At 39.7% G+C, this 26,862-nt stretch overlaps 1 protein-coding gene across 8 annotated transcripts in view; it reads left to right on the top strand.

Annotated features, from left to right (window-relative positions):
- Positions 1-26,862, top strand: part of PLXNA1 (plexin A1) — a 471,845-nt gene that overhangs the window by 101,611 nt on the left and 343,372 nt on the right. For all 8 annotated transcript variants that reach the window (XM_070738367.1, XM_070738366.1, XM_070738363.1 and 5 more), the window contains exon 3: positions 21,000-21,182. In XM_070738367.1, the coding sequence (XP_070594468.1) occupies positions 21,000-21,182 (183 nt within the window). The remainder of the gene's footprint in view (positions 1-20,999; positions 21,183-26,862) is intronic.

The raw sequence follows: 26,862 nt of genomic DNA, 5'->3' as shown, positions 1-26,862 counted from the left end.
AGCTGGAGCTTCCCTGGCGTCGGTGGCAAGTGTCCTTTGGGGCCCGGCGGGAGGGCACTGGCGGTAGGAGTGGGGGGGGTTGCAGCGGCCGCAGGCAGCCGCGGGGAGATGGCGGCGGCGAGAGGGAGCTCCAGGCGGTGGTGAGAGGGAGCGCTCTCTCTCTCTCAGCTGACTGCAAGTGGGAGCCCTGACCATGGCGGTTGGACGTGCTGCTGGACGTCGTACATGCTGGCGCTGCGGGCCTGGCATATACGGTGTCCAGCAGCACGTCCAGCTGCCGCCGTCAGGGCTCCCGCTTGCAGTCAGCTGAGAGAGAGAAAGAGAGAGACATATAAGAGAGGCAGAGAGAGAGAGAAAGAGAGACATAGCAAGAGAGGCAGAGAAAGAGAGACAGAGCAAGAAAGAGAGACAGCAAGAGAGGCAGAGAAAGAGAGATAGAGAAAGAGAGAGAGAAAGAGAGACATAGCAAGAGAGGCAGAGAGAGAGAAAAAGAAAGAGAGACATAGCAAGAGAAAAAGAGAGACTTAGCAAGAGAGGTAGAGAGAGAGAGAGAAAGAGAAAGAAAGAGAGACATAGCAAGAGAGACAGAGAGAGAGAAAGAGAGAAAGAGAAAGAGAGAAAGAGAAAGAAAGAGAGATAGCAAGAGAGGCAAAGAGAAAGAAAGAGACATATAGCAAGACAGTGAAAGAGAGAGAGAGAGCAAGAGAGAGAAAAAAGCAAGAAAGAGATAGCAAGAGAGAGAGAGAGAGCAAGGGAGAGAGAAAGACATAGAGGAAGGGAAGGAGGGAGAGAGAAAGAGAGCAAAAAAGAGAGAAAGAAAGAAAGAGGGATGGAGAGAGAGAAAGAAGGGAAGGAAGGAAAAGAGAGAAAGAGGGAGAAATAGAGCGAAAGGGAGGAAGAGAGAGGTTTTTTTGTCCAAACTTTTCTTTAGCCCGCCCCCCCGCCACCCCCCCTTTCAATGTTCCCCAGGATTTTGAAAATATGAATAATGTGCCGCGGCTCAAAAAAGGTTGGGAAACACTGGTTTAAGCCATCTGCACCTGTGTGGTTGCCAGTCTGTGTTTGATATCCCACCATTTTATGGACATCTCTCCATTGCCACCACTGTTTTATATACAATACAGGTCTCTAGACAACACATACACATACATGAACATACAAGTAACAAGCATCCAAAGGATATTTTGGATGGTCAGATATTACATACAGATCATCCCTACTCCACTTTGGTCCACTGCTGCTACTCCAACTCCAACTGCTGCTTCTTATGAGTATTACTATACAAAATAAATCTTTCTGATGGTTTTTCTTCCACATACTCTTTGCCCTATATATTTCTCAGAACAACTTTTTTAGTCTGCTGGCTGAGGAGAAGGATTAAAGAGACAGGACAACAGCAACCAAAGTGCTGTCCAGTCATCCTGTATTCTCCTACACACCCAAAATATGAATTGCTCATTGATAGAATGTGTGACTTTCTAGCCTTTGTTTAAACACCTTCAGTGTCTACCCCTTCCTGAAAGGATGCAGAGTCCACCCTGCATAGACTTATGCTACTCATAAGCTGCATATTATACCCAGCTATGGAACAGTGTGACAATAAAGGATAAAGAGTAACAGGATAAAGAGTAATAATTAGTAGTAAGAATTGGGTAGCAACTTGCCACATTTAACTTTATTAAATATTGAAGGCAAATAAAGTCATCATACTAACATTCTCCACATTCATTCTGTGGTGGAACTAGCCTTCGCATTGGGAGACCCTTGACCTTGACTCCTCCATCTTGAGTCAGTTTGAATACTTACTTGGATTCGCCTTGTGACCACAGATCTGACTTGATCCTTTAAGAGGATAGATGTGGCTGAGCTCCTTCCTGTGATTATAGATTTTTTTTGCTTTCCTTTCATTCATCTTAATTAGCTGGCAAGTTACAAATCTACCCCCCAGCTACTCTCACTCTCAGACTCAGCTGGCAAGAACAATGGCTCAGGGTACCCAGATGGACCTGGTTCATCCTCCTTGAAATCTGTGACTAACTGAACTGGTCGTGGACAACTCAAGACACCTATAAGGGTTCAGCTCCCTCCACAGGTGCACAGATCCCTCTCTTGGTGGAATTCCTCAGCCATCTCCAAAGGCAGCTCCTTCTGGATGTCATGGTCCTCATAGACAATACATCAACAAAGGCTCAAATCAATCAACAGGGTGGTACACGTTCCAGATCCCTCCAAGCAGAAGCCAGGAGGTTGGGCCTGTGGGCAGAGACAGGTCTGCTATTGCTGACCTCGGACCACTTATTGGGGAGCTGCAACTTGCAGGCAGATTGGCATATTGGGGAGCTGCAACTCGCAGGCAGATTGACTAAGCTGCTCGCGAGTGGACCTGCAACTCGCAGGCAGATTGACTAAGCTGCTCGCGAGTGGACCAAGTGGAGTGGCAGCTTTTTCCAGCGCTATTCCACCAGATAATTCAGCATTTTGGACTACCACTAATTGACCTCTTCATGAAACATGTCAACACACAACTCCCCAGGTTCTTCTCATGCTTCCCTTCCCAGGGTGCAGAACAGACAAATGCACTATGGAGTCCGTGTCCCCAGGGCATCCTGTACTCATTCCCACCACTTCCAGTGATACTGGCATTCCTGCAAAAGGTCCAGGTGGAACAAGCTGAGCTTATCTGTTCTGGCCTCGACGAGTCTGGTTTGCCAACTTTCAAGCTCTCTCAATTGCCCAGCCTTGGCAGTTGCTTCCTTTGGAGGACATGTTCTCACAGGGGACCTGGCATCACCTAGACCCTGCCTAGTTACAACTGACCCCATGGAGATTGAGAGGTACAACCTAGCACAACAGAACTATGACCAGAACTATCTACGGAGAGGGGCAGCATACAAATCTAAATAATAATAATAATAATAATAATAATAATAATAATAATAATAATAATAATAATAATAATAATAATAATAATGACCAGGATGTCATCCTCATCATTCAGGCATCTTAGTGCCGTCCACCAATCACATTTATACCTTCATATGGAAGACCTTTTGCGAATGGTGTACTGACTCAAGTATGCATCCCTCTTCCAAAGATCCTGAGGTTTCTGAAAGATGACCTTGACAAGGACCAAGGTCTCCCTATGAACCACTTCAGGAGGCATCGCTGAGACGCCTAACTATAAAGGCCTTCTTGGTGGCCATCATGTCGGCATGACACATTTCAGAACTGTCAGCGCTCTCAGTTAGAAGTGACCCATGCATCTTCCAGCCAAATAAGGTGACTCTCAGACTTGATCCCTCCTTCCTCCCAAAGGTGAACTTGGTCTACCTTTGATCTCAAGAACTCATTCTCTCTTCCTTCTGCGTCTACTCAGCTCATTTAACTGAGCAGTGCTGGCATAGGCTAGATATGCGAAGAGCACTAAAGACCTATCTGAATCGCACAAAGGGCTTCCGTAAAATGGAGTCTCTCTTTGTAGGATTCCATCCCAAATCCCTGGGCTACTGTGTGTCCTCCTCCACCATAGGATCCTGGATCAGGAATGCTATTGCCAAAGCATATGAGCTAGCAGCCTTGCCCATTCCTTCAGGAATCATAGCACATTCAACTCGGAGTGCGGCCAAATCTGCGGTCTGGTCCACACAGACTTCACTCAAAAAAACATGTTGGGCGCATCCTTCCCAGTTAATTTGTTATTACAAAATTGACTCTTACACATCGGTGGAAGCTGCCTTTGGCAGGAGAGTCCTACAACCGGTGGTGGACACTCATTAAATCAGACAGAGGAATCCTTCCCCACTCCTCGGGACCTCTGCTATAGTAAGTCCCATTGTGAAGGCTGGTTCCACCAGGATAGAATAGTCATTGTAACCTTACCTGAATGCCTCTTCTCATCTGGTGGAACCAACCTTCAGTTCCCACCCTTTCGCCTCTTCTTCCTTTTGTGTCTCACTTCTCACTTTTAGTCTAACATGGAGCCTCAGGAAGGAGACTTCACTTAGTCCAAACCCCATTCACTAACATGCCACATTCGAGTCTAGTCTTTGGATTCATCAGATCTGGAGTCACAAGGTGGATCAAGCAAGTATTCAAATTGATTGACTTGATCCTCAAGATGATTGGTTGAGGAACTCTCATTGTGAAGGCTGGTTCCACTGGATGAGAAGAGGCATTCAGATAAGGTTACAATGCCTCATCTATGTTTTCAAAGTTATGTGCACATACATATTTTATAGGTGGTATTAGCTCTAATAACCATTAAGTCTGTCCTGCTACCCAGATAAAGCTGCTTCTTTTAAACAACCACATACAATAAATTATTATTTTTAAAAGTAAACAAAGGAGTCAGTTTCCCGTTTCCCGGAAACTTGTATAACACTGGTTGTATCTTTTCTCCTTCTTTTAACAATATTCCCTCAGGTTAACCTGGCAATAATGGCAGAGAGCAACAGTGACAACAGCTGAAGTCTCTAGAGAACAGTAATTTACCATTAACATATAACTGCATAGATAGTAGAACAATAGATTTAGTGTGCAATCTATGAACTGGTTTTTTTAATACCTCCATTTTGAATCCATAAATTGTTGATTGCAGAAAATAAGTTTTTTCTCTCCTTCCATCTCTTTCAATTGCATCCCTGGACCCTCAAATACATGGTCAGAGACTGCTGGACTTGATGTTGTCATGGCAACTTCTCTCTTCCTGTAGAGGTGGAGACGGAGGCAAATATCATGGTTCAAGAAATTTCCCTATTCCCTCCCCTCCCCTCTTTTTTTCCTCCACTCCTGTTTTTTTCCCATTCCTCACTGTCATCCTCTCTTAATTTCAAATGCCTATTTCAAAGTGAAGGGTTAAATGGGGGTACTTTGCTGTGGATTAAGGAGATTGGCAGTTTTGACCATTATTGGATTTGGACCGTAGATGAGAAGAATTGCTGCAGAAAGTTGGATTAATCTAGTGTACTATGTTTCAGTTTGTTTAGCTTGATGATGTCAACTGAGATGATGGACACATGAGACAATGTACTTCTTGCTCAATCTTTATCATCTTAAGTACAGGGAAGGATTGGACTGAAAATAGAAATGAAATAGTTATTTCAAGTATAGAGTTGTGAAAAAGTATTATTTCTCTTGGTAGATTTTTTTTTTTAATTTCCGGATTTGTTTGTCACTGAGTATTATCACACATCCATGTGTATTCTCTAGATAGAAAAAGGGAGTTAGTGTAAGCAAACACCATCACCATCACAAAGCACAACCTCTGTTTGTTTCATTTGTTTCATTTTTTTAAAAAAGCTAGTGATGTCCCAGTGTGAAAAAAAGTAATTTGCACCCAATTAGGTCAGGCTCTCTTAAATATCATTATGACCTAATTTTAAGCTCTGATAATGTTTAGAGGCAAAGTGATACAAAAATGTACAAAACTGGAAAACAGATGAACATCCCCCACATTAACTTGTAAGACTTATTAAAAACACTGTTCTTCATTTCAGAATATTGGACAATTACAGATTAAGTTTCCCCTATTCCACTTTGCATGCTGAAATGAGATGTGGGAGTTTTAATGAAATACTATTTAAATATTATATATTATATATTTTTTATAATTAATTTTTAAACTTCAACCTCTCCTGCCCCCTCCCTGTTATATTTGACCTTTATTGTTGGATTCTTTGTGTTTTGAGCCCAATGAGTGGGGTGTGCATAAATATATTTATATATATAAATTATAAATATATAAATTATAGTAACTTGGAAATGCTGGTTAAATAGATAAAGCTGCTCATCCTAAAATTAATTCATTCTGGTAAACTGAGAATCTGTCTTAAAGCTAAAGCTGCATGTAGTTTTCCTTCATTGTTTGATATTTAGGGTTAATGCAGATCTGGTAACCCAGCCTTTTCCCAAGAATTTTAATTCCATAGTTTATCAACAAATGCTGTCCCTTGTCATTATCTATAGCTGTAGTGTGCTGAGCACATCCTCTGAATGTACTCTGCATGTATTTTTCCTTATCTTTTCTTAAAGCTTCTTAGTTATTCTGTAAACAGTGTCTGTTCCATTCCCTGTCCAAATGGATTTTTTCCTGGAGTTTAGTGAGAGAACTCTATTAATTTTTTATCCCACCCAGTAAGTGAAAAGAGGAGGGGATCTTCTAGGCCAGAAGTCCCTCAACACCTGGTCTGTGAACCGGCACAGGTTCACGGCATTGCGACAACTGGGCCGCGCAAACAAATGAACCCACTGGTGAAATGTTCCTGGTTTGCTCATGCTTGTCTGTCGTAGGAGAGCCAAGTCGTGAAGGGAGCACAGAAAGCTTTGTGCATGCACAGAGGGTAAAAGAACCCAAATGGCGTCATCCGGGCAGATGGGCGGATCCTCACACTTTCTTCGCGACCCGCTCTCCTACGACCAACAGGCACGAGTGAACTGGGAGCATTTTACCCCCGAACAAAGCCCATCCATTGGATGCAGGCGGCACACAAAACCACATCCCCTTTAGTCTGTGGAACCAGTCCCTAGTGCCCAAAAGATTGGGGGCCACTGTTCTAGGCAGTAGCTCCCATATTATGGAATTCCTTTCCTCCTGATGTATAAAGCTCCCACCTTGCTTTTTTTTTCATAAAGTGGTTAAAAATATTTTATTTTGCTGGATATTTGGTGCAGGTAGTTGGCCCTGGGCCACCTTTATAGTTTTTGGATTTTCATTTGTATGATTCTAGATTGCATTGATTATATTTTCATTCTGTCTGTTTTTAATCTAATTTCTAAATTATAAGAAGCCGAGTCTTTTTATATGGGGGAAATGCAAATATTTGTTTAATAAATAAAAAAAGATAGTTGGGCAGAAGCAAGGGACAGCAGCTGAGAAGAAGACATGAGAAACAGATCAATTTTCTGAAAATGTGGAAGGAAATCTATATGGACAAATTCTGGTCTATATGGTCTGCACCTGTCATTTGCAAATAGATTTCTCTTACAACTGAGGAGACTGCAATAATCCCCATTGAGGCACAACCTGGGGGAGAACTGGAAGGAAATTCAGGTATGAAATTACAGGGTACAGCTTCCCTTGGGCTGTTTTCTGCAAGTGCTAAGAGCGTACTGTATAATAAACCCTTGAGATGATGAGAAAAGCCCAAGAATAATTTCTCAAGTGGTGCTCGTTAAAACATGTACATACCATAGAGGCTTAATGGAAGAATTTGGCCCTTTTAACTGAAATGTAAATACTTAGCAATGTCTTTGCGGCTTTTCAGTATCTTATCCTCTGCTCTGTACGATTTAAAATGAAAATAAGCTTAGACCCCAGGTTGCTTTCATTGGGAGTGGGTGGGGGGGGACAACTACTAGCCAACTTTTTGCTCATGCTGACTGGAATGATGCTTTAATGGCCCTTTCAACCCAGTCATTTTGGAACCTGCTTATTTTGAATCTATTTATTTTCCCTTCTTTGTACTCTTCTTTCTTCCTGGAATAATTTCTTAAGAGTAAACTGTTCTTGGAGGGATTGCGTTTTTTCCCCCTTTGGTACAAAGTATAGTGAATTATAAATCCACGATGATGATAATGGAGTGATGCGGGTGATGCAATAGCAGTAATAACAGGTGGTAGAAGACATTGCTCTTCCGCTTAAACTGGCAGCAGCAGCAGCAGCCTTGCATTTATGGTGCTATGTTAGTCCAAACAATTGCACCTATTTCTGAAACCACCTGAACAAGATGAATGATGGGGAAGATGTTGGAGACAGGAAAGAGCAGAAGGCTCTTTCCTTTTCCTTTTACCCCCTCCTTTTTTCCTCTCAAAGTGTATGTTGTTAGAGGTTTTGGTTTGTTGAACTACAGGTTCTTTTAGATTAGTGGAATTGTGATTTATGAGCACCTCCTAGTTAGAATCAGTTCTTATTTTAGTTCATTGGAAAAGCTGGCAACTGCTTCCCATCAGTATTCTTTAAAAACCATTAAAATGAGACCGCAGCGGAGACCGCAGCGGAGCCTCCCTGGCAGAGCTCTGCCTTGAGGCTCCTTCAACCTCTCCGAAGGTCACGGTTTGCGATCGGATCGGGTCCGGATGGCCCGATCCTAGAACAGGGGGCTCCCCTCTGTCCAAGGAGCCACCGCCGAAGCTCCAGAGACAGCGGTTTGCCCCGCAGCTTTGGAAAAGGGAGAACCGTTCCTCCCTCAAGAGGATTGGCCAGTGCGATCTCTCCAAACCCAGCGGGAAGCAAGGAAAAGACAAAAGAAAGTGAAGACAATTTGCAGCATATTTTAACTGAAAGGGAATACAGCAAACAAGAAAACCCAAGGTAAAAACCTTTTGTTTCATGCCTAAAAACAGAAGATTTGATCATTGTAAAAGTTACAAGTGAAAGTTGTTTTTTTTTCAACAAGGCGAAAGGGAAAGTTATTGAGAACTTGTATCCAACTGCAAGTAATAGCTGGATCTAATTTCTTTTCACTTTCGTTTATAACTTTGAACTTGAACTTTGAATTTTTAAATTTTTCAACTACTAAAAATATTGAAGAATTAATAAAACAATACTAATTTGACATGACTTTAAAAAAGATTTAATTTCCAAAGATGAATAGAATTTGGGATTTCTAAACCACCAGTAAACATTGTATCCCGGGCTCTAACTTCAACAGCGGAGGGATAAAGAACACTTTTCTGCTTTCCTTTTTTTGCTCTCTCTTACAACGACAAAATGAAATAAACTATCAATTTGAAGACAAATGGAAAATAAAATTAATTGATTTATTAAAGCTACAAGAACATATTTAGCTTTGTTTGGTTTGCCTGTTTTTTGGATTACTACTACCTTTGGATTACTTGCTGATTGCCTGTGGATTATTTGTGAAGACTTTCTTTCTACCTGCCTGGCATTGTGAAGCATAAACTGACTCCATTTTAAGCCTTAAACAACGGAGAATTTGCCTGCATTTGTTCTTTGACTGTGAAATACCAACTGACTCCATTTTAACATAAAAGGAAATCATAAATTTGACTTTTCTTTGCATTGGAAAATTGGAACTATACAGAAACAACTACATAGAAGCTTATTTTCTGCCATCACTGAATCTACAACATCCTTTAATAACAAAGACCATCTGATTTATAAGAAGATCTTAAGCATATAATACCTACATTTTGTTCCTTAAATCAATTCCTTTTTTTCCTCCTCTTTTTGTATTGCTGTTCTATTGCTGTTTTTAAAAGTATATTGATTTAGAATACAGTGATCCCTCGAGTATCGCGAGGGTTACGTTCCAAGACCCCTCGCGATACTCGATTTTTCGCAATATAGTGGTGCGGAAGTAAAAACACCATCTGCGCATGCGCGCCCTTTTTTCCATGGCCGCGCATGCGCAGATGGTGTTTTTACTTCCGCACCTGGGAAGACCCAGGGAAGGTTCCTTCCGCCGCCCAGCAGCTGAGGAGCCGCCTGCCTGCCCGCCGCTTGTCCGCCCGCCGCTTGTCCGGCCACCGCTTTTCCGCCTGCCGCTTTTCTGCCCGCCGCTTGTCCAGCCACCGCTTGTCCGGCCGCCACTTGTCCGCCCGCCGCTTGTCCGCTGCCCGCCGCTCGCCTGCCCGCCGCTCGGTGCACGATCGGGGTTTCCCCTTTGCGTGGGCGGCGGGGAATTCTGGGAGTTGAAGACCCAGGGAAGGTTCCTTCGGCCGCCCAGCAGCTGATCTGCTCGGCAGCGCAGTAGCAGCGAGGAGCCGAAGATGGGGTTTCCCCGTTGCCCACGCAAAGGGGAAACCCCATCTTCGGCTCCTCGCTGCTACTGCGCTGCCGAGCAGATCAGCTGCTGGGCGGCCGAAGGAACCTTCCCTGGGTGCCGCCCGCCGCTCGAGAGCAAGAGGGGGAGAGATAAGAGAAAGAGAGAGAAGGAAAGAAAGAGATGAGAGAGGGAGGAAGAGAGTGTGAGAGAGGAAGAAGCAAGATAGAGAAAGAGAGAGAGAGAAAGAAAGATGAGAAAGGAAGGGAGTGACGTCATCGGGTGGAAAAATCGCGATATAGCGTTTCGCAAAGATCGAGATCGCGAAACTCGAGGGATCACTGTATATGCGTTGTTAACAAACCTTGGTTTCCTGCTCTACTCTAACTAAACCAAATTAAACCCACCCCCTTTTTCTGTTGTTTCTCTCTCTCACAAGACAGCCTTTCTCTGTTATTTCTTCCCCTTTCCCCTCTTCTCTCCCCACTCACATTTGCCTTCTCTTAACGTTCTTGGATATATCTGTACCCTTTTTTCCCCTTTACTCTTTAATAGATATTCTCTTTCATTTTATTCTGTTTTCATTCTGTTTTTATCCACCCCTTTTTTTTCTTATCTATTTTCTTTAAACAAAGTATTATATTCTTTATCCTTTTTTTCGGTTTTTTAAAGTTAAAAGGAAATTTATAGTGAATTTTATTAGTAATTTGATTAACATATTTGTGGTTTTTACTAGGTAATAACATATTGCTATCTATTAAGGGAAATTGGTTATAAAGTTTATTGAACAAGTTTGGGATTTATAGTGGTTTTCTTCTTTTCACTTAATACAAACTGATAGTAATTTTAAAATTTGAAAATGTCAAGCACTTCAACCTATGTTAAAACAGTTAAAAAACAAGCAGCAGCTGCAACTTCTTCTCCACAAGGTTCGCCTCATCCTTCCCCGACGCATTAAGTTTTATCTGTAACCATGTCTACCAAGGAGAAGGACAAAGAAAAATCTCAGCAGCCCACTCTGATAACAATACAAGAAACTCTAAAAGCAATGCAGGACTTTATGTTTAAATCCCAAGAGGATGCAGCCCAACAACGAGAAGCTATAAAGGATGAGGCAACTCAACAAAGAGAGGCCATAAAATCAGACTTGGCGGAATTCAAAACAGAGATGGCTGACCTGAAAGTAGACATGGGAGAGGTGAAGGCGCAGATGAAGGAAATGCAACAAACTCTACAGGAAAGTGAAGATCGTGTTAAAAAAGTTGAAGAAAAGACTGTTAAAATTGAAAAGAGAATGGATTATTTTGAAGGCAGAGCTGACTCACGATACAGAAGATATGATGAATCAATCACTCACCTCAAGATGCAACGTGCTTCGTATGGGCTACGATTTCAGAATATAATAGAAGAAAAAGATGAAGATTTAAAGATGACTATGGCTGAAACTATTGGAGGAATACTCCAGGTTGACCCTACAGAGATATTAAAAGAAATCGATGAAATTTTCAGAATTTCAAATAGCTACATCCGTCGCCACAATCTCCCGAGAGAGATCCATATCAAGTTTGCAAGAAAGACTTTGCGAGATGACATACTGCATTGGGCAAGAACTTCTAAACTACAACGCAAAGGATTTGAAATAAAAATATTAAAACAAGTCCCAAGAGGTGTCAGAGAAAGCAGAAGAGATTATCATTTCCTAACCAGAATTTTGATCAAAGAAAATATAACTTTTCGCTGGCTTATTCCAGAAGGGATAGCATTGACCTGGCGTTCCAGAAGATATAAGCTGGAAAACTTGGAACAAGCAACGGATTTCTTTGAAAACAGTGGCATAAGTCACCTGGATCAATCAGCAAACCAACAAACTGCCCAACAGCAACCAGCGCAACAGCAACCTGTGAAAGAACTAACAATCCAGCAGGTGCAGGACATGGGGGCCGCAGCTCTGATAGTAGAGCAGGACCAAGGCGCTAGAAGAGTTCAACCTCAGCGCGAAACTAAAAAACCAAATAAATGACAACAAGTAAAGACTTAAAGATCTTTTCTGTTAATGTGAATGGACTTAATGAACCAAGAAAAAGGAAACAAATTTTCTCCAAAATCAGAAATCAAAATGCTCAAATAGTAATACTACAAGAAGTGCATATTAAAAAAAGTAATCAGAAACTATTATTATATCCCAAAATTGGAAAAATGTATGCTGCATTAGCAGATCAAAAAAAAAAAAAAGAGGAGTAGTGATGTATGTTGAAAATTCTATAAATTCCAAACAAATATATAAGGATGATGAAGGTAGAATTTTGATTGTACAAGTTGACAATGAACCTAGACCTTTGGTAATTGTTTTGATTTATGCCCCTAATGAAGATCAAATAACATTTTATAAAAAATTGCATCAAGTAATAACAGAGTTAAATATTGAAAATATGTTAATAATTGGTGATTTTAATGCTATTACAAACAGACAATTAGATCACTTCGGGGGGGGGGGGGAAACAACAAAAGTAAGAAGAGAAGTAAGAACTTATTGCCTAGTACTTTCTAGAAAATGAAAGTGGAATTACTATTAAATGACATTTGGAGGGAAAGACATCCCCACAAGAGACAATACACTTTTTACTCCAACCCCCATAAAATTTGGACAAGAATAGACATGGTATGGGCCTCAAAAATAATTGCTGAACAAATAAAAGAGGTCGAGATAGATGTCAACATTTGGGCTGATCATAATCCTGTGGTAGTCCATATGAGAACTAAAAATAAACAGGTTAATTGGCGGATGAATAGAAATATCTTGAAAGATAAGAAATACAAGGATTGGATTGAAAAAGAATTAAAATATTTTTTGAAATTAATAAAAACTTAGATACTACTCCACAAAATTTATGGGATACAGCTAAAGCATACATTAGAGGATTAACGATATCCTACACAGCAAGACATAACAAGGAAAATAAAATAAAATATGAACAATTAATAAATGAATTAAAACAATTAGAATCTTTATCACAACAACATATAAAGAATAGAGACTTGAAAACAGAAATGAGTGTAATCAAACATAAAATTAGATTGATAGAACAAAATCAAATAGCTGAAAAGATAAAAAGAGCTAAACAACATTATTTCGAACACGCGAACAAACCAGGCAGATGGTTAGCATATAAACTTAGAAAACAGAGGCAATCAAAACTTATTAAAAAACTAGAGGATAATGATGGTATAATAAAATATGACACAGAAAGAAAAGCAGATATTGTGAATAATTTTTTTAAAGAACTATATACAAAAGATATTACTAGTGAAGATGAAGTTTTTAATTACTTAGAACATTCAAAATTACCACAAATAACAGAAGATCAACAGAATATTATGGATGGACCAATAACAATGGAAGAACTTTTAATAATAATTAAAAAACAAAAGAACAACAAAGCAACTGGCCCAGATGCTATACCGGCAGAATGGTATAAAATAGAAAATGAAACAATAAGAAATAATATGTTAGAAATTTTCAATGGATGTAGACTTGAGGGTAAAATTCCTAAATCTTGGACAGAATCATTAACAAGCTTAATCCATAAGCAGGGTACAGCACCAGAAAAAATTAAAAATTATAGGCCTATATCATTATTGAATGTGGATTATAAGATCTTTACTGCTATATATGCGGACAGACTTAAAAGAGTTATAAATGGAATAATACATCAAGATCAAAATGGTTTTTTACCAGGCAGACAAATAAAAAATAATCTTAGAATTGTCATAAACACGTTAGAATATTATGAGCAACACCCAGGGAAAACATTATCTTTAATGTTCTTAGATGCTCAAAAAGCTTTTGATAATCTTAATTGGATATTTATAAAAATGCAATTAAATAAAATGAAATTTGGTTCAAAATTCGTTAATTTAATAGATGCCATTTACTTAAAACAAACAACGAACATAATATTGAATAATGAACAATTAACAACACTTGAGATAAACAAGGGAGTTCGCCAAGGTTGTCCCTTATCACCGTTGCTATTTATTATGGCTTTGGAGACTTTATTAATTAAAATAAGAACAGACCCTAAAATAAAAGGCCTAACTGTAGGTGACGAGACGTACAAAGTTCAAGCCTTTGCAGATGATTTAACTTTTATAATTGAAGAACCGATTAAGACAGTCCCAATATTAATGCAGACAATCGAACATTATGGAAAGGTAGCAGGTTTAAAGATAAATAAAAGTAAAACACAATTTTTAACTAAAAATATGAGTAAAATCCAAGAAAACAAGTTAGAACATATCTCTGGAATAAAGATTGCTAAAAAAGTAAAATATTTAGGAATTTGGTTAACAGCTAAAACAATAACTATTAAAAATGATAACTATTTAAAATTATTGACAGAAATTAAAAAAGATTTAGAAATTTGGAATAATTTGAAAATATCTTTTTTAGAAAGAGTAGCAACAATTAAGATGAATATCTTACCTAAAATTTTATTTCTATTCCAGGTAATCCCAATAAACCCAGGGAGTACTTTCTTCAAAAATTTAACAAATATAGTTAAAAAGTTTTTATGGCAAGGGAAAAAAGCAAGAATAAAAATAAATTGTTTAGAAGATATCAAAGAAAGGGGCGGATTTGGACTTCCAAATTGGAAATTATATTATCAGGCGGCCACCCTAACATGGATTAGAGATTGGATTACTCTAGAAAATAAAAGAATATTAAATTTAGAAGGGTATGACCTTATGCTTGGATGGCACGCCTTCATATGGTATGATAAGGAGAAAAATCACTCATATTTTAAAAGACATACATTAAGGAAATATCTACTAGAAGTTTGGAAAGACATAAGGAAAAACCACTTTTTAACTATTCCAGAATGGCTTGCCCCTCTAGAAGCAATAATACACCCAAAATCTACAAAAGACAAAAAAAATATACGATATAAAGATTTATTAAATGACCAAATGAAATTAAAATCTAGGATTACATTACAAGATGAAGGGATAACAATAGATTGGTGGCATTATGCCCAGATTCGATCTAGATACCAGAAAGATAAAACACTTTATATTTTTAACAAAAATAAAAATTCGTTAAGCAATTTAATTACTCTTAATCAAACAAAAACAATAGGGAAAATTTATAAATTCCTTATTGCACATAAAAATATAGAACTGACCCTAAAAGATAATATGATAAGATGGTGCAAAAACATTGGTAAAGAAATAGACATAGATACATGGGAAAAAGTTTGGGTCAACAATTGGAAAATGACCAAATCAGTATCATTAAAAGAAAACCAAATTAAAATGTTTTACAGATGGCATCTCCCACCAAATAGAATAGCAAAAATGTTCCCTAAAACTTCTCCTTTGTGTTGGAAATGTAAGAAAGAAATAGGAACCTACTACCATCAATGGTGGACATGTGGTAAAGCTAAAATATATTGGAAGATGATAGAGAAAATAATAAAAGAAACGGTAAAGCAGGAGGTTGAAAACACCCCAGAATTTTATTTATTAGGAATTACCAACCAGACCTGCAAGAAAGAAATTTTATATTTAATTATACACATATTAACAGCGGCTAGAATCACGTATGCGCAAAATTGGAAGGGGGAGGAAATCCCCAAAGAAGAAGAAGTTATAGCAAAATTATTAGATTGCGCTGAAATGGATATGATGACAAGACGTTTAAATGATCAAGAAGATACTAAGTTTTATGAAGCATGGAACAATGTTTATAAATGGATAGATAAGAAAAAATAAGATATACAATCTATTTTTAGTTAACTTGTTGTATTTGTTTTTACTTGGGTAATAATAATACTAACATTAGTTCAAATTTATTGTTTAATGACTAAGGTAGAATTAGTTTATATATAAGAATTAGTTTGTATAAGTAATATAGTAAGAATTTTGGTTTTATATATATATTAGTAACAATGTGAAAAACCTTAACTCAAATTTAGCAAATTTTTTAATATTCAATATATATCTAATTATGTATTCTTTTTCTATATTTGAATTTATACTTTCAAGATAAGCGGGGAAAATGTATCCCCATTTTGTGTTCAATGTTTGTATGTGTGTCTGTCTATTTTAAGAAAATCAATAAAAAATATTTTTTTTAAAAAACCCATTAAAATGAGCAAAAGGTATAAAAAGCAATTAACATGGCAATTATTCCATTCATGTGTAGTCTTTATTTAAAAATCTACAGCAGCCCTATCTGTTTGCTGCTTCTTTTAGGAATTTGAAGACAGAGTTGAAAACAGAGTTGGACTTGGTTAAGTAATTGTATGGGAAATCACCAGGAAATTCCAGGGCTGAGTACTAAATTGGGAAGTTGAAAAAAACATCCTGAAGAAACCAAAAGCAAACAAACCCTTGCGGCCATTATCCCCTTCATGGATATGTCTGTGAAATCATCAGGGGTTGAACTTTACTCGAAGAAGGGTTTGATTTTTTGATCTGTGAAAAGGAATATAGGGACCAAAGTCCTAGTATCTTGATTATTATTATGACAGTTGATAAAAGTTTAAGGTTGGTCTTCATATGATGAAATCAGGAATAAAATAAATGTGTGTACAGCCTAATTGTTGAGATTAATTTGTAGGAAACAAATTAAAATGCAGAAGATGTACTTATGCATTAGAATCCAGGAATATCTACCATGAAGCCAGCTGTGTGAAGAGGGCCATGTATTGGATCATGACTTATTTGATTGGTTTTATTATATTTCAATGGTTTCATCTCTGACGTACAATGGTCTAGATCAGAGGTCCCCAACCGCCGGTCCGCGGACCGGGACCGGGCCGTTGGGGTTTTCCAGCCGGTCCGCGGCGCCGCTGCCTATCTGCTGGATACGGGCGATGAGTGGGACAGAGCGGCGCGTTCCGCGCCGCTCTGTCCCACTCATCGCCCGTATCCAGCAGATAGGCTTTGAGTTTTTGGCTGGGGGGGGGGACTTAGGAAGGTCCTACTTCTCCCCCCCCAGCCAAAAACTCAAAGCCTATCTGCTGGATACGGGCGATGAGTGGGACAGAGCGGCGCGGCTTCGGCACCACTCGTCCCACTCATCGCCCGTATCCAGCAGATAGGCTTTGAGTTTTTGGCTGGGGGGGGACTTAGGAAGGTCCTACTTCTCCCCCCCCCCAGCCAAAAACTCAAAGCCTATCTGCTGGATACGGGCGATGAGTGGGACAGAGCAGCGCGGCTTCGGCACCGCTCGTCCCACTCATCGCCCGTATCCAGCAGATAGGCTTTGAGTTTTTGGCTGGGGGGGGACTTAGGAAGGTCCTACTTCTCCCCCCCCAGCCAAAAACTCAAAGCCTATCTGCTGGATACGGGCGATGAGTGGGACAGAGCGGCGCGGCTTCGGCACCGCTCGTCCCACTCATCGCCCGTATCCAGCAGATAGGCTTTGAGTTTTTGGCTGGGGGGGGGACTTAGGAAGGTCCTACTTCTCCCCCCCCCAGCCAAAAACTCAAAGCCTATCTGAGAAAGAGATAGCAAGAGAGGGAGAGAGAGAGGGAGAGAGGGGGGAGAGAGAGAGAAAGAAAGGGAGAGGGAGAAAGAGAGATGGAGAGAGGGGGGGAGAGAGAAAGAGAGGGAGAGGGAGAAAGAGAGAGGGAGAGAGGGGGGAGAAAGAGAGAGAGGGAGAGAGAAAGAGAGAGGGGGGAGAGATAGCAAGAGAGGGAGAGAGGGAAAGAGGGGGGAGAGAGGGGGGAGAGAAAGAGAGAGGGAGAAAGAGAGAGGAGATAAAGGAAGAGGAGAGATAGAAAGGAAGAGAAAGAGGGATAGAAAGAGAGTGAGAGATGCTCAGTGAGCCTTTCTTTGAAGTTGCCTTTCTTTCTTTCTTTCTTTCTCTCTTTCTTTTGCTCTCTTGCTCTCTTGCTCTTTCATTCTTTTCTCTCTCTCTTTCTTTCTTTCTTTCTTTCTCTTGCTTTCTCTCCTTCCTTCCCCCTTCCATTTCTTTCATTCCCCCTCTCTATTTTTATTTCTCTTTCATTCTCTTTCTTTCTTGCTTTCTTTCTTGCTCTTTTTCTTTCTCTCTTTTACCTTCCCTTCCTCTATTTCTTCTTTTCTTTCTCCTTCCTACCTTCTTCCCTCCCTCCCTCCCTTCAGTCCTTCCTCTCTTACTCTCCCCTTTCATAAGTTTCCTTGCTTCCTTCCTCTGTTCCTGTCCCTTCCCCCTTTCTTTCTTTCTTTCTTTCTTTCTTTCTTTCTTTCCTTCCTTTCCTCCCTCCATTTCTTGCTTTCCTTTTCCTTCCTCCCTTCTTTCCTCCCTCATTCCCTTCTTTCACTCCTTCCTCTCTTACTCTCCCCTTTCACCCTTCCCCAAAGAAGGTAAATTTCATACATAATTGGTATGTCGCAAAATAAATTATTTTTAAATGGCGGGGAGGGGGGCCCCCAGACACTTAGGCTGTATGGGGCCCCAAAATTCCTGATGGCGGCCCTGGCTCCACCCCTCCATAACCCCACCCCCATATGACCAAAGCCCCCCCCCCCCACCGGGCCATGGAAAACTGGTCTAGCTTAAAGCCGGTCCCTGGTGCAAAAAAGGTTGGGGACCTCTGGTCTAGATTGTATGTATGTCCAAAAAATGACAACTCTAGATATAGGTGTCCTACAAATTTTAATGACATAAAAATGACAGTTCATGTGTAATGTAATTAACTTGTAATCATATAAATAATGTGATTGTATATCATGACATCTGATGCGAGTAGGACAGTATACAACCATATCTCTCTCCTTTGTTGACCTGGAGCCAATGTTCTGTCCTAACTGTGGCTTCCTGTCCGGTGGTTTTGCAGAGGAAAATTGCTCAGTTTGTCATGGTTGACATAGCCAAAGGCTTTTCTATAATCGATGAAGCATATACTGTACTGACTTGTTCTTGTTATTCTTTGGCTTTATTAGACAGCATGCATTGGCAATAATGTCTCTTGTTACATTTTCTTTTGCATCAGTTTGCTCTAAGCTTTTCAAAATTCAAATCTACTGGGAGTTTCAGGGATCATGAGACTTATGAATTTTGGATTCATTCTGTCACTTTTGACACTCTATTTCCCTAACTTCTAACTACTAGGGAGATCTATGGTCCACTTTTGGCCACAGAATTTCTTTGTCCAGTAACTTTCAGCTGTGTCTTCCTTTACGGGATTGTTGTGGGGAAAATGAGAAGAGTGAGAACTGTATATGTGTCGTTAGGATCCTGAAAGAACTGTGGGATAAAAATCCAATATATAAATATTACATTGATTTTATTACTATTTTATATTATTGAATGTTCAAGCCCCTGCCCCATGGAATACCACCTCCTTTGATATCTGGCCACCACCTTGTAAACTTTCTGAACAACACTTACACTCTGGCTCTTCCTCCAAGCACTGAAATAGGTGAGCTCAGAGCTAGATGAAGTAGTTGTGGAAAATGTTATTGTGGTGTCAGGGTTTTACTATTCATTTTTGCTTTTATGATTGCACATCTTGTTTTCCTGGGCTATAAGTCTCCCTGAGGTTGGTTTTAAGATGAGCAACTGCACAAATGTTTAAAACAGATAAGTAGGGTTAGACAAATGGGTTTCATCCTTGTGAATGATTTATTCCATAGGATACATTGGGAAATGCAACCTATTTGTTCTTTTTGACCTCTTATTTATCTTTGATACCATCAGTTATCACATACTAAGTTGTCTTGTTGGGGTGGGATTTGGATTCATAGTATTATAATGAACAATATTTCTTTTGATAGTCTCATACATTTCATTATTCCAGACCTGGGCCATGGTTGTTGTTACATGATGGAGTTCAGAGTTATATTTCAACCCCCCTTCTTTTAACGTCTGTAGTGCAGTAATATCTGCCAGTAAATGAAGCCAGGGCTGCTTTAACTATCAATTTTAGGGATGATATGGCAACAGCTTCAGCTTTTGTTTTATCTAACTAATTGCAGGGAAGTTATAAAAATCCTGAATTTGAAGATGAACGAAGGCAAACAAACTGAGGTTTAATTCAGATGGGGACAAATTAGTTCTCCTAGAAGGAGAGAGTGAGGATGGGAAAGTAATTTATTGTTGAAAACTATGCTTTTACTGAGGGATCATATGTGCAGCTTGGGGTTTCTAATCAGCTCAATACAACCTTGAAATTTGCTGATCACACCAATGCAGCTTTTCATCAGTTGCATCCCTATCTGATTCTATCCAGATCAGAGTATCATGATACATTGCAAATGAAGCTGTCTTTATGGAGACACTGGAAATTTCAGCTGGTACAGAATTCAGCTACCCAGTTATTGCAGGGGTAGAACTTTTAGAGGAGATAGCACAAATCCTGTACTTTTGTACAGGTTTCCATGTGTTCCCAGGCCCATTTTAAACTCTGGATGATACCATATAATTACAAAATGAACTTGCATGAACTTTCCCAGTCCTTAAAATCAGGCATTGAAAGTCTACACTTAAGACTTTTTGTTCAGCAGGCATGTTTTTTTAATACTCGTAGAAATCTCTCTCTCTTTTCTCTCTCTGGCTTTCCCCTGAACCTAACTTTATTTTAAATGTGCATATTTTTATTCTGATTAATTTCAAATCATTTTAATGAACATAAATTTAATTGTGTTTGGTACATGATGAAAATTAAGTGCAAGCAGATAGGGAGCCATGAGAGAAACATAGAAACATAGAAGATTGACGGCAGAAAAAGACCTCATGGTCCATCTAATCTGCCCTTATACCATTTGCTTAGGATGGATATATGTTTATCCCAGGCATTTTTAAATTCAGTTACTGTGGATTTACCAACCACGTCTGCTGGAAGTTTGTTCCAAGCATCTACTACTCTTTCAGTCAAATAATATTTTCTCATGTCGCTTCTGATCTTTCCCCCAACTAACTTCAGATTGTGTCCCCTTGTTCTTGTGTTCACTTTCCTATTAAAAACACTTCCCTCCTGAACCTTATTTAACCCTTTAACATATTTAAATGTTTCGATCATGTCCCCCCTTTCCCTTCTATCCTCCAGACTATACAGATTGAGTTCATTAAGGGTAAGATGTTTTCTCCTAGCCATTGGGAACTTGTTGCCTACGCTTTCAATTGATGAAAAATTACTTTCATTACAATCACCAATTTCCCTATTGGTGGTAATCCTGAAGATTTGAGATCCTTTTGTCGTGGAATAATTTTACTACCTGGTGAGCTGAAACAGCATCAGTCAACTAATTTTTTTCCTATTTTCCAATTTCTATATTTTTCTACAGCCGTTGCAAATAGATGATAATTTCTGCGGACAAGATTTTAACCAACCGTTGGGTGGAACTGTCACAATTGAAGGTGTGCCACTCTTTGTGGACAAGGAGGATGGCATGACATCAGTGGCTGCTTATGACTACCATGGACACACAGTTGTTTTTGCTGGTACACGAAGCGGCAGGATAAAAAAGGTAAGACTCTCGTTATGTTGTTTAGTTGAATCCTATTGACCCATAAAATTGGGGGGGGGGATTCCTATGCCTCAGTCTCACATCCTTAAAAAGAATGAAATAATATCCACGTGTGTACTTCCTTATGACTCTCGAAACTCATTTTCTGTGGACTACCTTCATCTGGAGCAGTGGTTCTCAACCTTTCTAATGCTACGACCCCTTAATACAGTTCCTCATGTTGTGGTGACACCCAACCATAAGTCTAGCGCTGATTCTCCCAACAGAGCTTTAAGCTGATTGGCAGGAAGGTCAGAGGGGCACCCCCACTGTAAACACCTGATTGGCCGGCTTGTAAAAATATGTTCCAAGGCGTCAGAATAGAAACTTTAGTTCCTAACACCATGGGAAATTTGTCTTTTCCCCCCATGGTCTTCAGGGACCCCTGTGAAACGGTCCTTCGACCCCCAGGTTGAGAACCACTGATCTGGAGTGTCTTTACTTCCTTTATTTGTGGGTACTCTCTTAAGAGAGCTGTATTTTAATGTGCAATCTGATTCTACATAGTAAAAAGCCTTTTGGGGGGTATATTTTGTTTTTTTGTGTGAACTAGATTCTTTTCATCTCATAAAACTGATTCAGTAAGAGTCCGAAGATAAATAGCAAAGAAGAGATTCAGTTGGTTAGTTATTAAGGTACAAAGCAAGTTTTATTCAGATTTAGGGATTTGGACTGCCATAGAAATTTCACTAAACATCATTTCTTCTCTGATGGCCTTTTCCAGTAAGTTGCTGTGCTGCTTTTTCTTTCTATCTTTTTAAAAATCATAATCTGCAGTGTTGTTGCATGCATTTGGCTCAGTTACACCAGGCAGACACATTTCCCTGAGGACGATGACTCTGCTGTGTCAGCAGGAACCCAGGAACTTTGATAACTGTGCACAAATAGGCTAGGAATACCCTGATGTACATGATTTAAACCATCTGTGGGCCAAAGTCCACAAAGCAGAGGGAACTCGTCCTTCCACAGCTACACAAAGGCTTCTTGTTGTTCTTAATTAGCAAACAACTATATGCTGTTTCCCCAGTATCTCCACCGAACATGGATTTCCTGTTATCATAACATCATTCCTATAATTACAGCTGGATATTCCCCATGTAAACACAGCCGGTATTAACTGCATCTTCAACCCGGAAGAATTGGCAGAATTGTATTCAGGGCTCTGGCAGGGATCTGCATGAAACACCCAACCTAGCAGGGGGCCTTTAAAAGGCTGAGACATGCTGGTTATGAGTTCTGAATGAAGGAATGTGATGAGGTTTGAGCTGGTTTGTGCCTTTGAACTTTTTTTCTTCCTTCCCTCAGTTAAGCTTCTAATTTTCAAAGATTACAAGTATAGTCTAGTGTGGAAGTCATCGTAATTCGTCGTGAATATGAATGCAGAGGGAAAGGCATAGAGTAGCTAAACTGTGGAGGTGGGCTGAATTAGTCATTGGAAAGAGCAGGATTCTTGCACAAAATTATGCATATAATAAATGCAAGTGACCATTTCTGGCGATCAGCATTTCTGCAGGAGGTAATGTTTGTATTGCCACAGCAAAAGACCATGGGTTTTGCTACGTGAACATTTGACAGCTAGTCCTGATTTCCTTGTTGTGTCTTCCTGTGTGATACACATTTGCAAACATGCACTCACACTTTTATTTATTTTTAGTTTTATGCCCAAAGAAAGGAATTCATGAGGTGCATGGTGTAATGTAGAGAACAAAATTAAGAAGGGAAAGAGCAGCAGCTAAAGATTTGGGCACAAGAAGGAGCCTGACTCTGTTGTCAAAAATTTAATATGTGTGAAAATGCATGTGAATGTGACCGTGCTGTTGGGCAGGCTGCTGTATTCCACCTCTACCACTGAATTAATGGTTATTCATTGTTTCTTGAATTCTCCCTCCTTTCAGGTATATTGTCCATCATTACTAACATCCAGATATCACTAGTACGGCAAAGGGACAATTGTTTTCACCCCACCATGAATGATGTCAGGGAGCATCAGGATGTTCCCATTTTATTAAAGGAAAAACAGAGGCATTTATTTGCACAAGATCACCTTTCTGTCACACATTAGCTGAGGAATAACTGGATGTTATGCCACTTTGTTCCTTGGCCAACAGAGAAGGCTTCCCCCTTTTATGACACAGTGCCCATAGCCATGGAACACTCTGTACACTGAATTTGCTGTGTCTCTTTCACTCCTTGGTGTTATCGGTCTGTACGCTGCGATTTTTCAGGGCAGGAAATGGGTATCTATTTCTTACTGCCGCAGATTGAGAGCAAGCAAGATGCTGATTTCCCATTTAGTGAATGTGGGAGGCTGGGGCTGGCCCAATGCCAAACTGAGGGTTATTTTAGGAGATGTGCTCAACACATTGTAGATCCATTGTAAGTAGAGAATGAATGTTTTGCTTGTGAGTAGGGTTAAAAAAAAATGGATCTTGAAGCTTTTTATTTCAAGCCATAGCTGCACAACACTGGAAAAGGTGTGAAGCTTGAAGGGTGCAGTCTACATTGTGGAAACCTAGATGTTGAGTTTCTACAAGTAAAGTTGCTGCTTCTTCAGACTTTTTGGTGTGTTTTTTTTTTTTTGCAACCAAATTTCTTGTTCACAACTCTGTACTTAAAATGGGAATAGAAACCTCCCTCAATTTTATCAGGCAAATGACTGGTGTGGGGGAAATATCAGGCTTGAGAGGAACACATATCAATCAGGATGTAGCTTTCAGACAAGTGTCATAATTAGGAACCGTTCCTTTAAACCAGCTCCAGAGTTAGAATAGTCATGTTACACAAAAGGGCTAACAAATCAGCTATGAAGGGGGTGAGGGGTGGCAGTGCAAGACACCTGCTCTCCCAGGCTTCCCTATCATTTGCTACCTGCAGTGATTTTGGTCTGCTCTGTCAGAATTTATTGCCTGGAAAGATTTTACTCAGAGGATCTCGCAGCTGCTTCATGAGTTAAATTTTTTACAGCTGGCTAGGAAAGCAGGCACATGTCTGGAGTTACGAGGAAAGGCTCAGGTATGACTATAAATGCACATACATGGATTGTGATGCTATCATGGATTATTTATACAAAGAAAACATATTATGGAGAGCAAATCTCCCAGCTGCTCAGGAAGATGAGGTCTTCTCAGCTATGTAAGTTAATAGCTTTGGTTTTTTGGTGCATAGTGATGTTAGGAGGAAAAAGTAAGATATAATTTTACATTTTTTCCAGTTACTACCCTAAATTGTTTACTACTTTGTTCACATGTTTTACTTTCACAATTAGACTATTTTTTTCCTTATAAGCCTAAAGCTTCTGATCTTCATTTTCCTCTCTTTTCCAATAATAATCATAAAAATTATTGTAATGTTAGGTAGCCTCCGAAGACTATAAGAAATGTTATGTTGCAAGTAGTTTTGTCTGGTGCCATGAAGATGGGAGAAACCGTAACAGATTGTCATCTCTTTCTGATCAATGCTTGGTCTGAAGTGGCAGGTGTCTTGTTTCTACCATTTGCTTTCCCACTTGAGTTTCAAATTGCAAATTTTAAATAGTTCTCTGCAAGGGTTGTACATGCTCAACTCTGTAGAGGAAGTGTGGGAGGAGGATTGATGAAACTATTGAGACAATGTGCTGCGCATTCAGTTATGTATCCCTTGTGATTGCTGATGATTGTTTTTTGTCTGGCAAATTTCCCCTGAGTGCAATAGTTTTCCACGTACCCTTATATAGTTCCTACATTTTCTCGTTCTCTTTCATCCTTGCCAATTCGATTGACTTCCTTGAAGGGCTGATGAAGCAAATGTATAGCAAAAAGGCAATGGCAGCCTCTGCTGAAACGCCCAGATTAGTTGATTGGTAAGGGAAATTGTGTATGTGTGTGTGTTTAAAGATTTTATAAACAATTTGCAATACTAAAATAAAATCTAAACAAATCCTTAAAGAAAAGATACAGGAAAGAAAGCTGTAGCCTATATTCCATTAATGTAGGAAATAGTGAGTGAATTGCTTTTATAATCGCATCTGAGCAGGGTTGCCCTTCTGAATATGAATTTATATCCATTTGTAGAATGGGTAGTATCTTTTGCTTCAACCTTGAAGTAGTGGTGTGGGCGGAACTCAAGGGGGACATTGAGAGTGCAGCTGTTTTTCTGTAACAGCTGCCTGATTGAGCCTACTGGATGGGAAAAATAGCTTCTCAGCAGTTACCTGATCCACCCAGGGAACTCTGGGCCTTCATATCCCCCCCCCCCCCAGTAGACAATTGCTTCCAAACAAAATTCCACCCTGTCCTTCCTAAGTGGTTACCCCAGAGATACAGAACTGATAGGAAGGAACAGCCAGGCACCTACAGGAAAGAAGGCCGCATGAAGCAGCTGTGTCATTGCTAGGGTCACAACAACATCATTGGGAGAGGCTTAACATATAAAGACAAGACATTCTTGACCTGAACTCAGCTCCTGGGGAATCATACTAGCTGCAAACTATTGCAGACGGGATTCTGTGTGACTCGCTGGGATGAGGGTACATTGGTTGCATTGATTCCTTGTTGCTTTTAAAATCCAATATCAGTGCTAGTTAGTGGGCCATTATAATGTTTGAACATTTAAATACATTAAAAGGGACTTAATTTAAAAGACGTATTTTAATCAGAGCCCACTTCCTTTCAGCAGAGATACTCACTCTGCAGGGAGAGTGAGCAAAAGAGAGATAGGAATTAATGAGTGAATTCTCTGCAGTCCAAGAGAATTGATGGAAGTTTGGTGACAAGCAGTAGCTGGGGATGTGATGTGGGACGTTAACACTGTTTCTGTCTCCTGGCAGAGCTGTTAATCCTTTTGCTTAAAAGCAAGAAAGCTTGTGCCAACACTTCCCTTTGTCTTCTTGGCAAGGAGGCTAAGCCTAGCGGTATGTGACTAGGGGGAAAAATTCCTTTCATATCTTCTGATTTTCACTTCTCTGATCCTAAAAAGGGAGGCGGAACAGATACATCCTTTGAGAAGGAATTTTAGGAGCACGAGGAGTGGGTGGGGTTTGGTTAAAGCATGCTTCCTTTGGGTGCTGAACAATTAGCTCAGACTTTCCCTTGACAGCCACTTATTAGACTCCAGACCATGAAGCCTGGAATATTGGAATGGAGAAATATTTAGGAATTTCAGGGGTCTGGGGGAATATTACCCCAGCTTAGGTTTTTATAGTGCAGGGTTATTTATTTGTGCAAACTGGAAAAGATGAAGGTTAATGGCCTACATTAAATATATATATATATATAAATCTTATTATGCTATGTTTTCCTGCATGGTTGTTAGAGAGGAAGGAGGCTTATTTAAGTTGTGACATGGAACATCTATTTTCCTTCCTTTGGTTATGAATAATCACTTGGGAAAAAGTGGTTTGGTGTGAACCAATATCATACTTCTGAAAATATTCTCAATAATATTGAATTCAACTGTTTTGTCCTTGTTCTAGACTAGTCTGCTGAGTTTTGACACAAATATGTGTTCTGTGCACCAATTCAAATCTATGGATAATGGAGTTAGGGGTGGTTTATTCATAGTAAAACAAGGACAGTGATTAATAAGCTCAAATGTGTTAGGTAAGGGCAGGAATGAGAAGGAAAGATTGTTTAGATAGAGATGTCTTAAATTTCAGTTAAGACTG

This window comes from Erythrolamprus reginae, chromosome 2, assembly GCF_031021105.1.
Source record: "Erythrolamprus reginae isolate rEryReg1 chromosome 2, rEryReg1.hap1, whole genome shotgun sequence".
In the NCBI taxonomy this organism is placed as follows: Eukaryota; Metazoa; Chordata; class Lepidosauria; order Squamata; family Dipsadidae; genus Erythrolamprus; species Erythrolamprus reginae.
The sequence above is the reverse complement of the archived record's forward strand: the minus strand, read 5'-3'. Positions and strand labels throughout refer to the sequence as shown.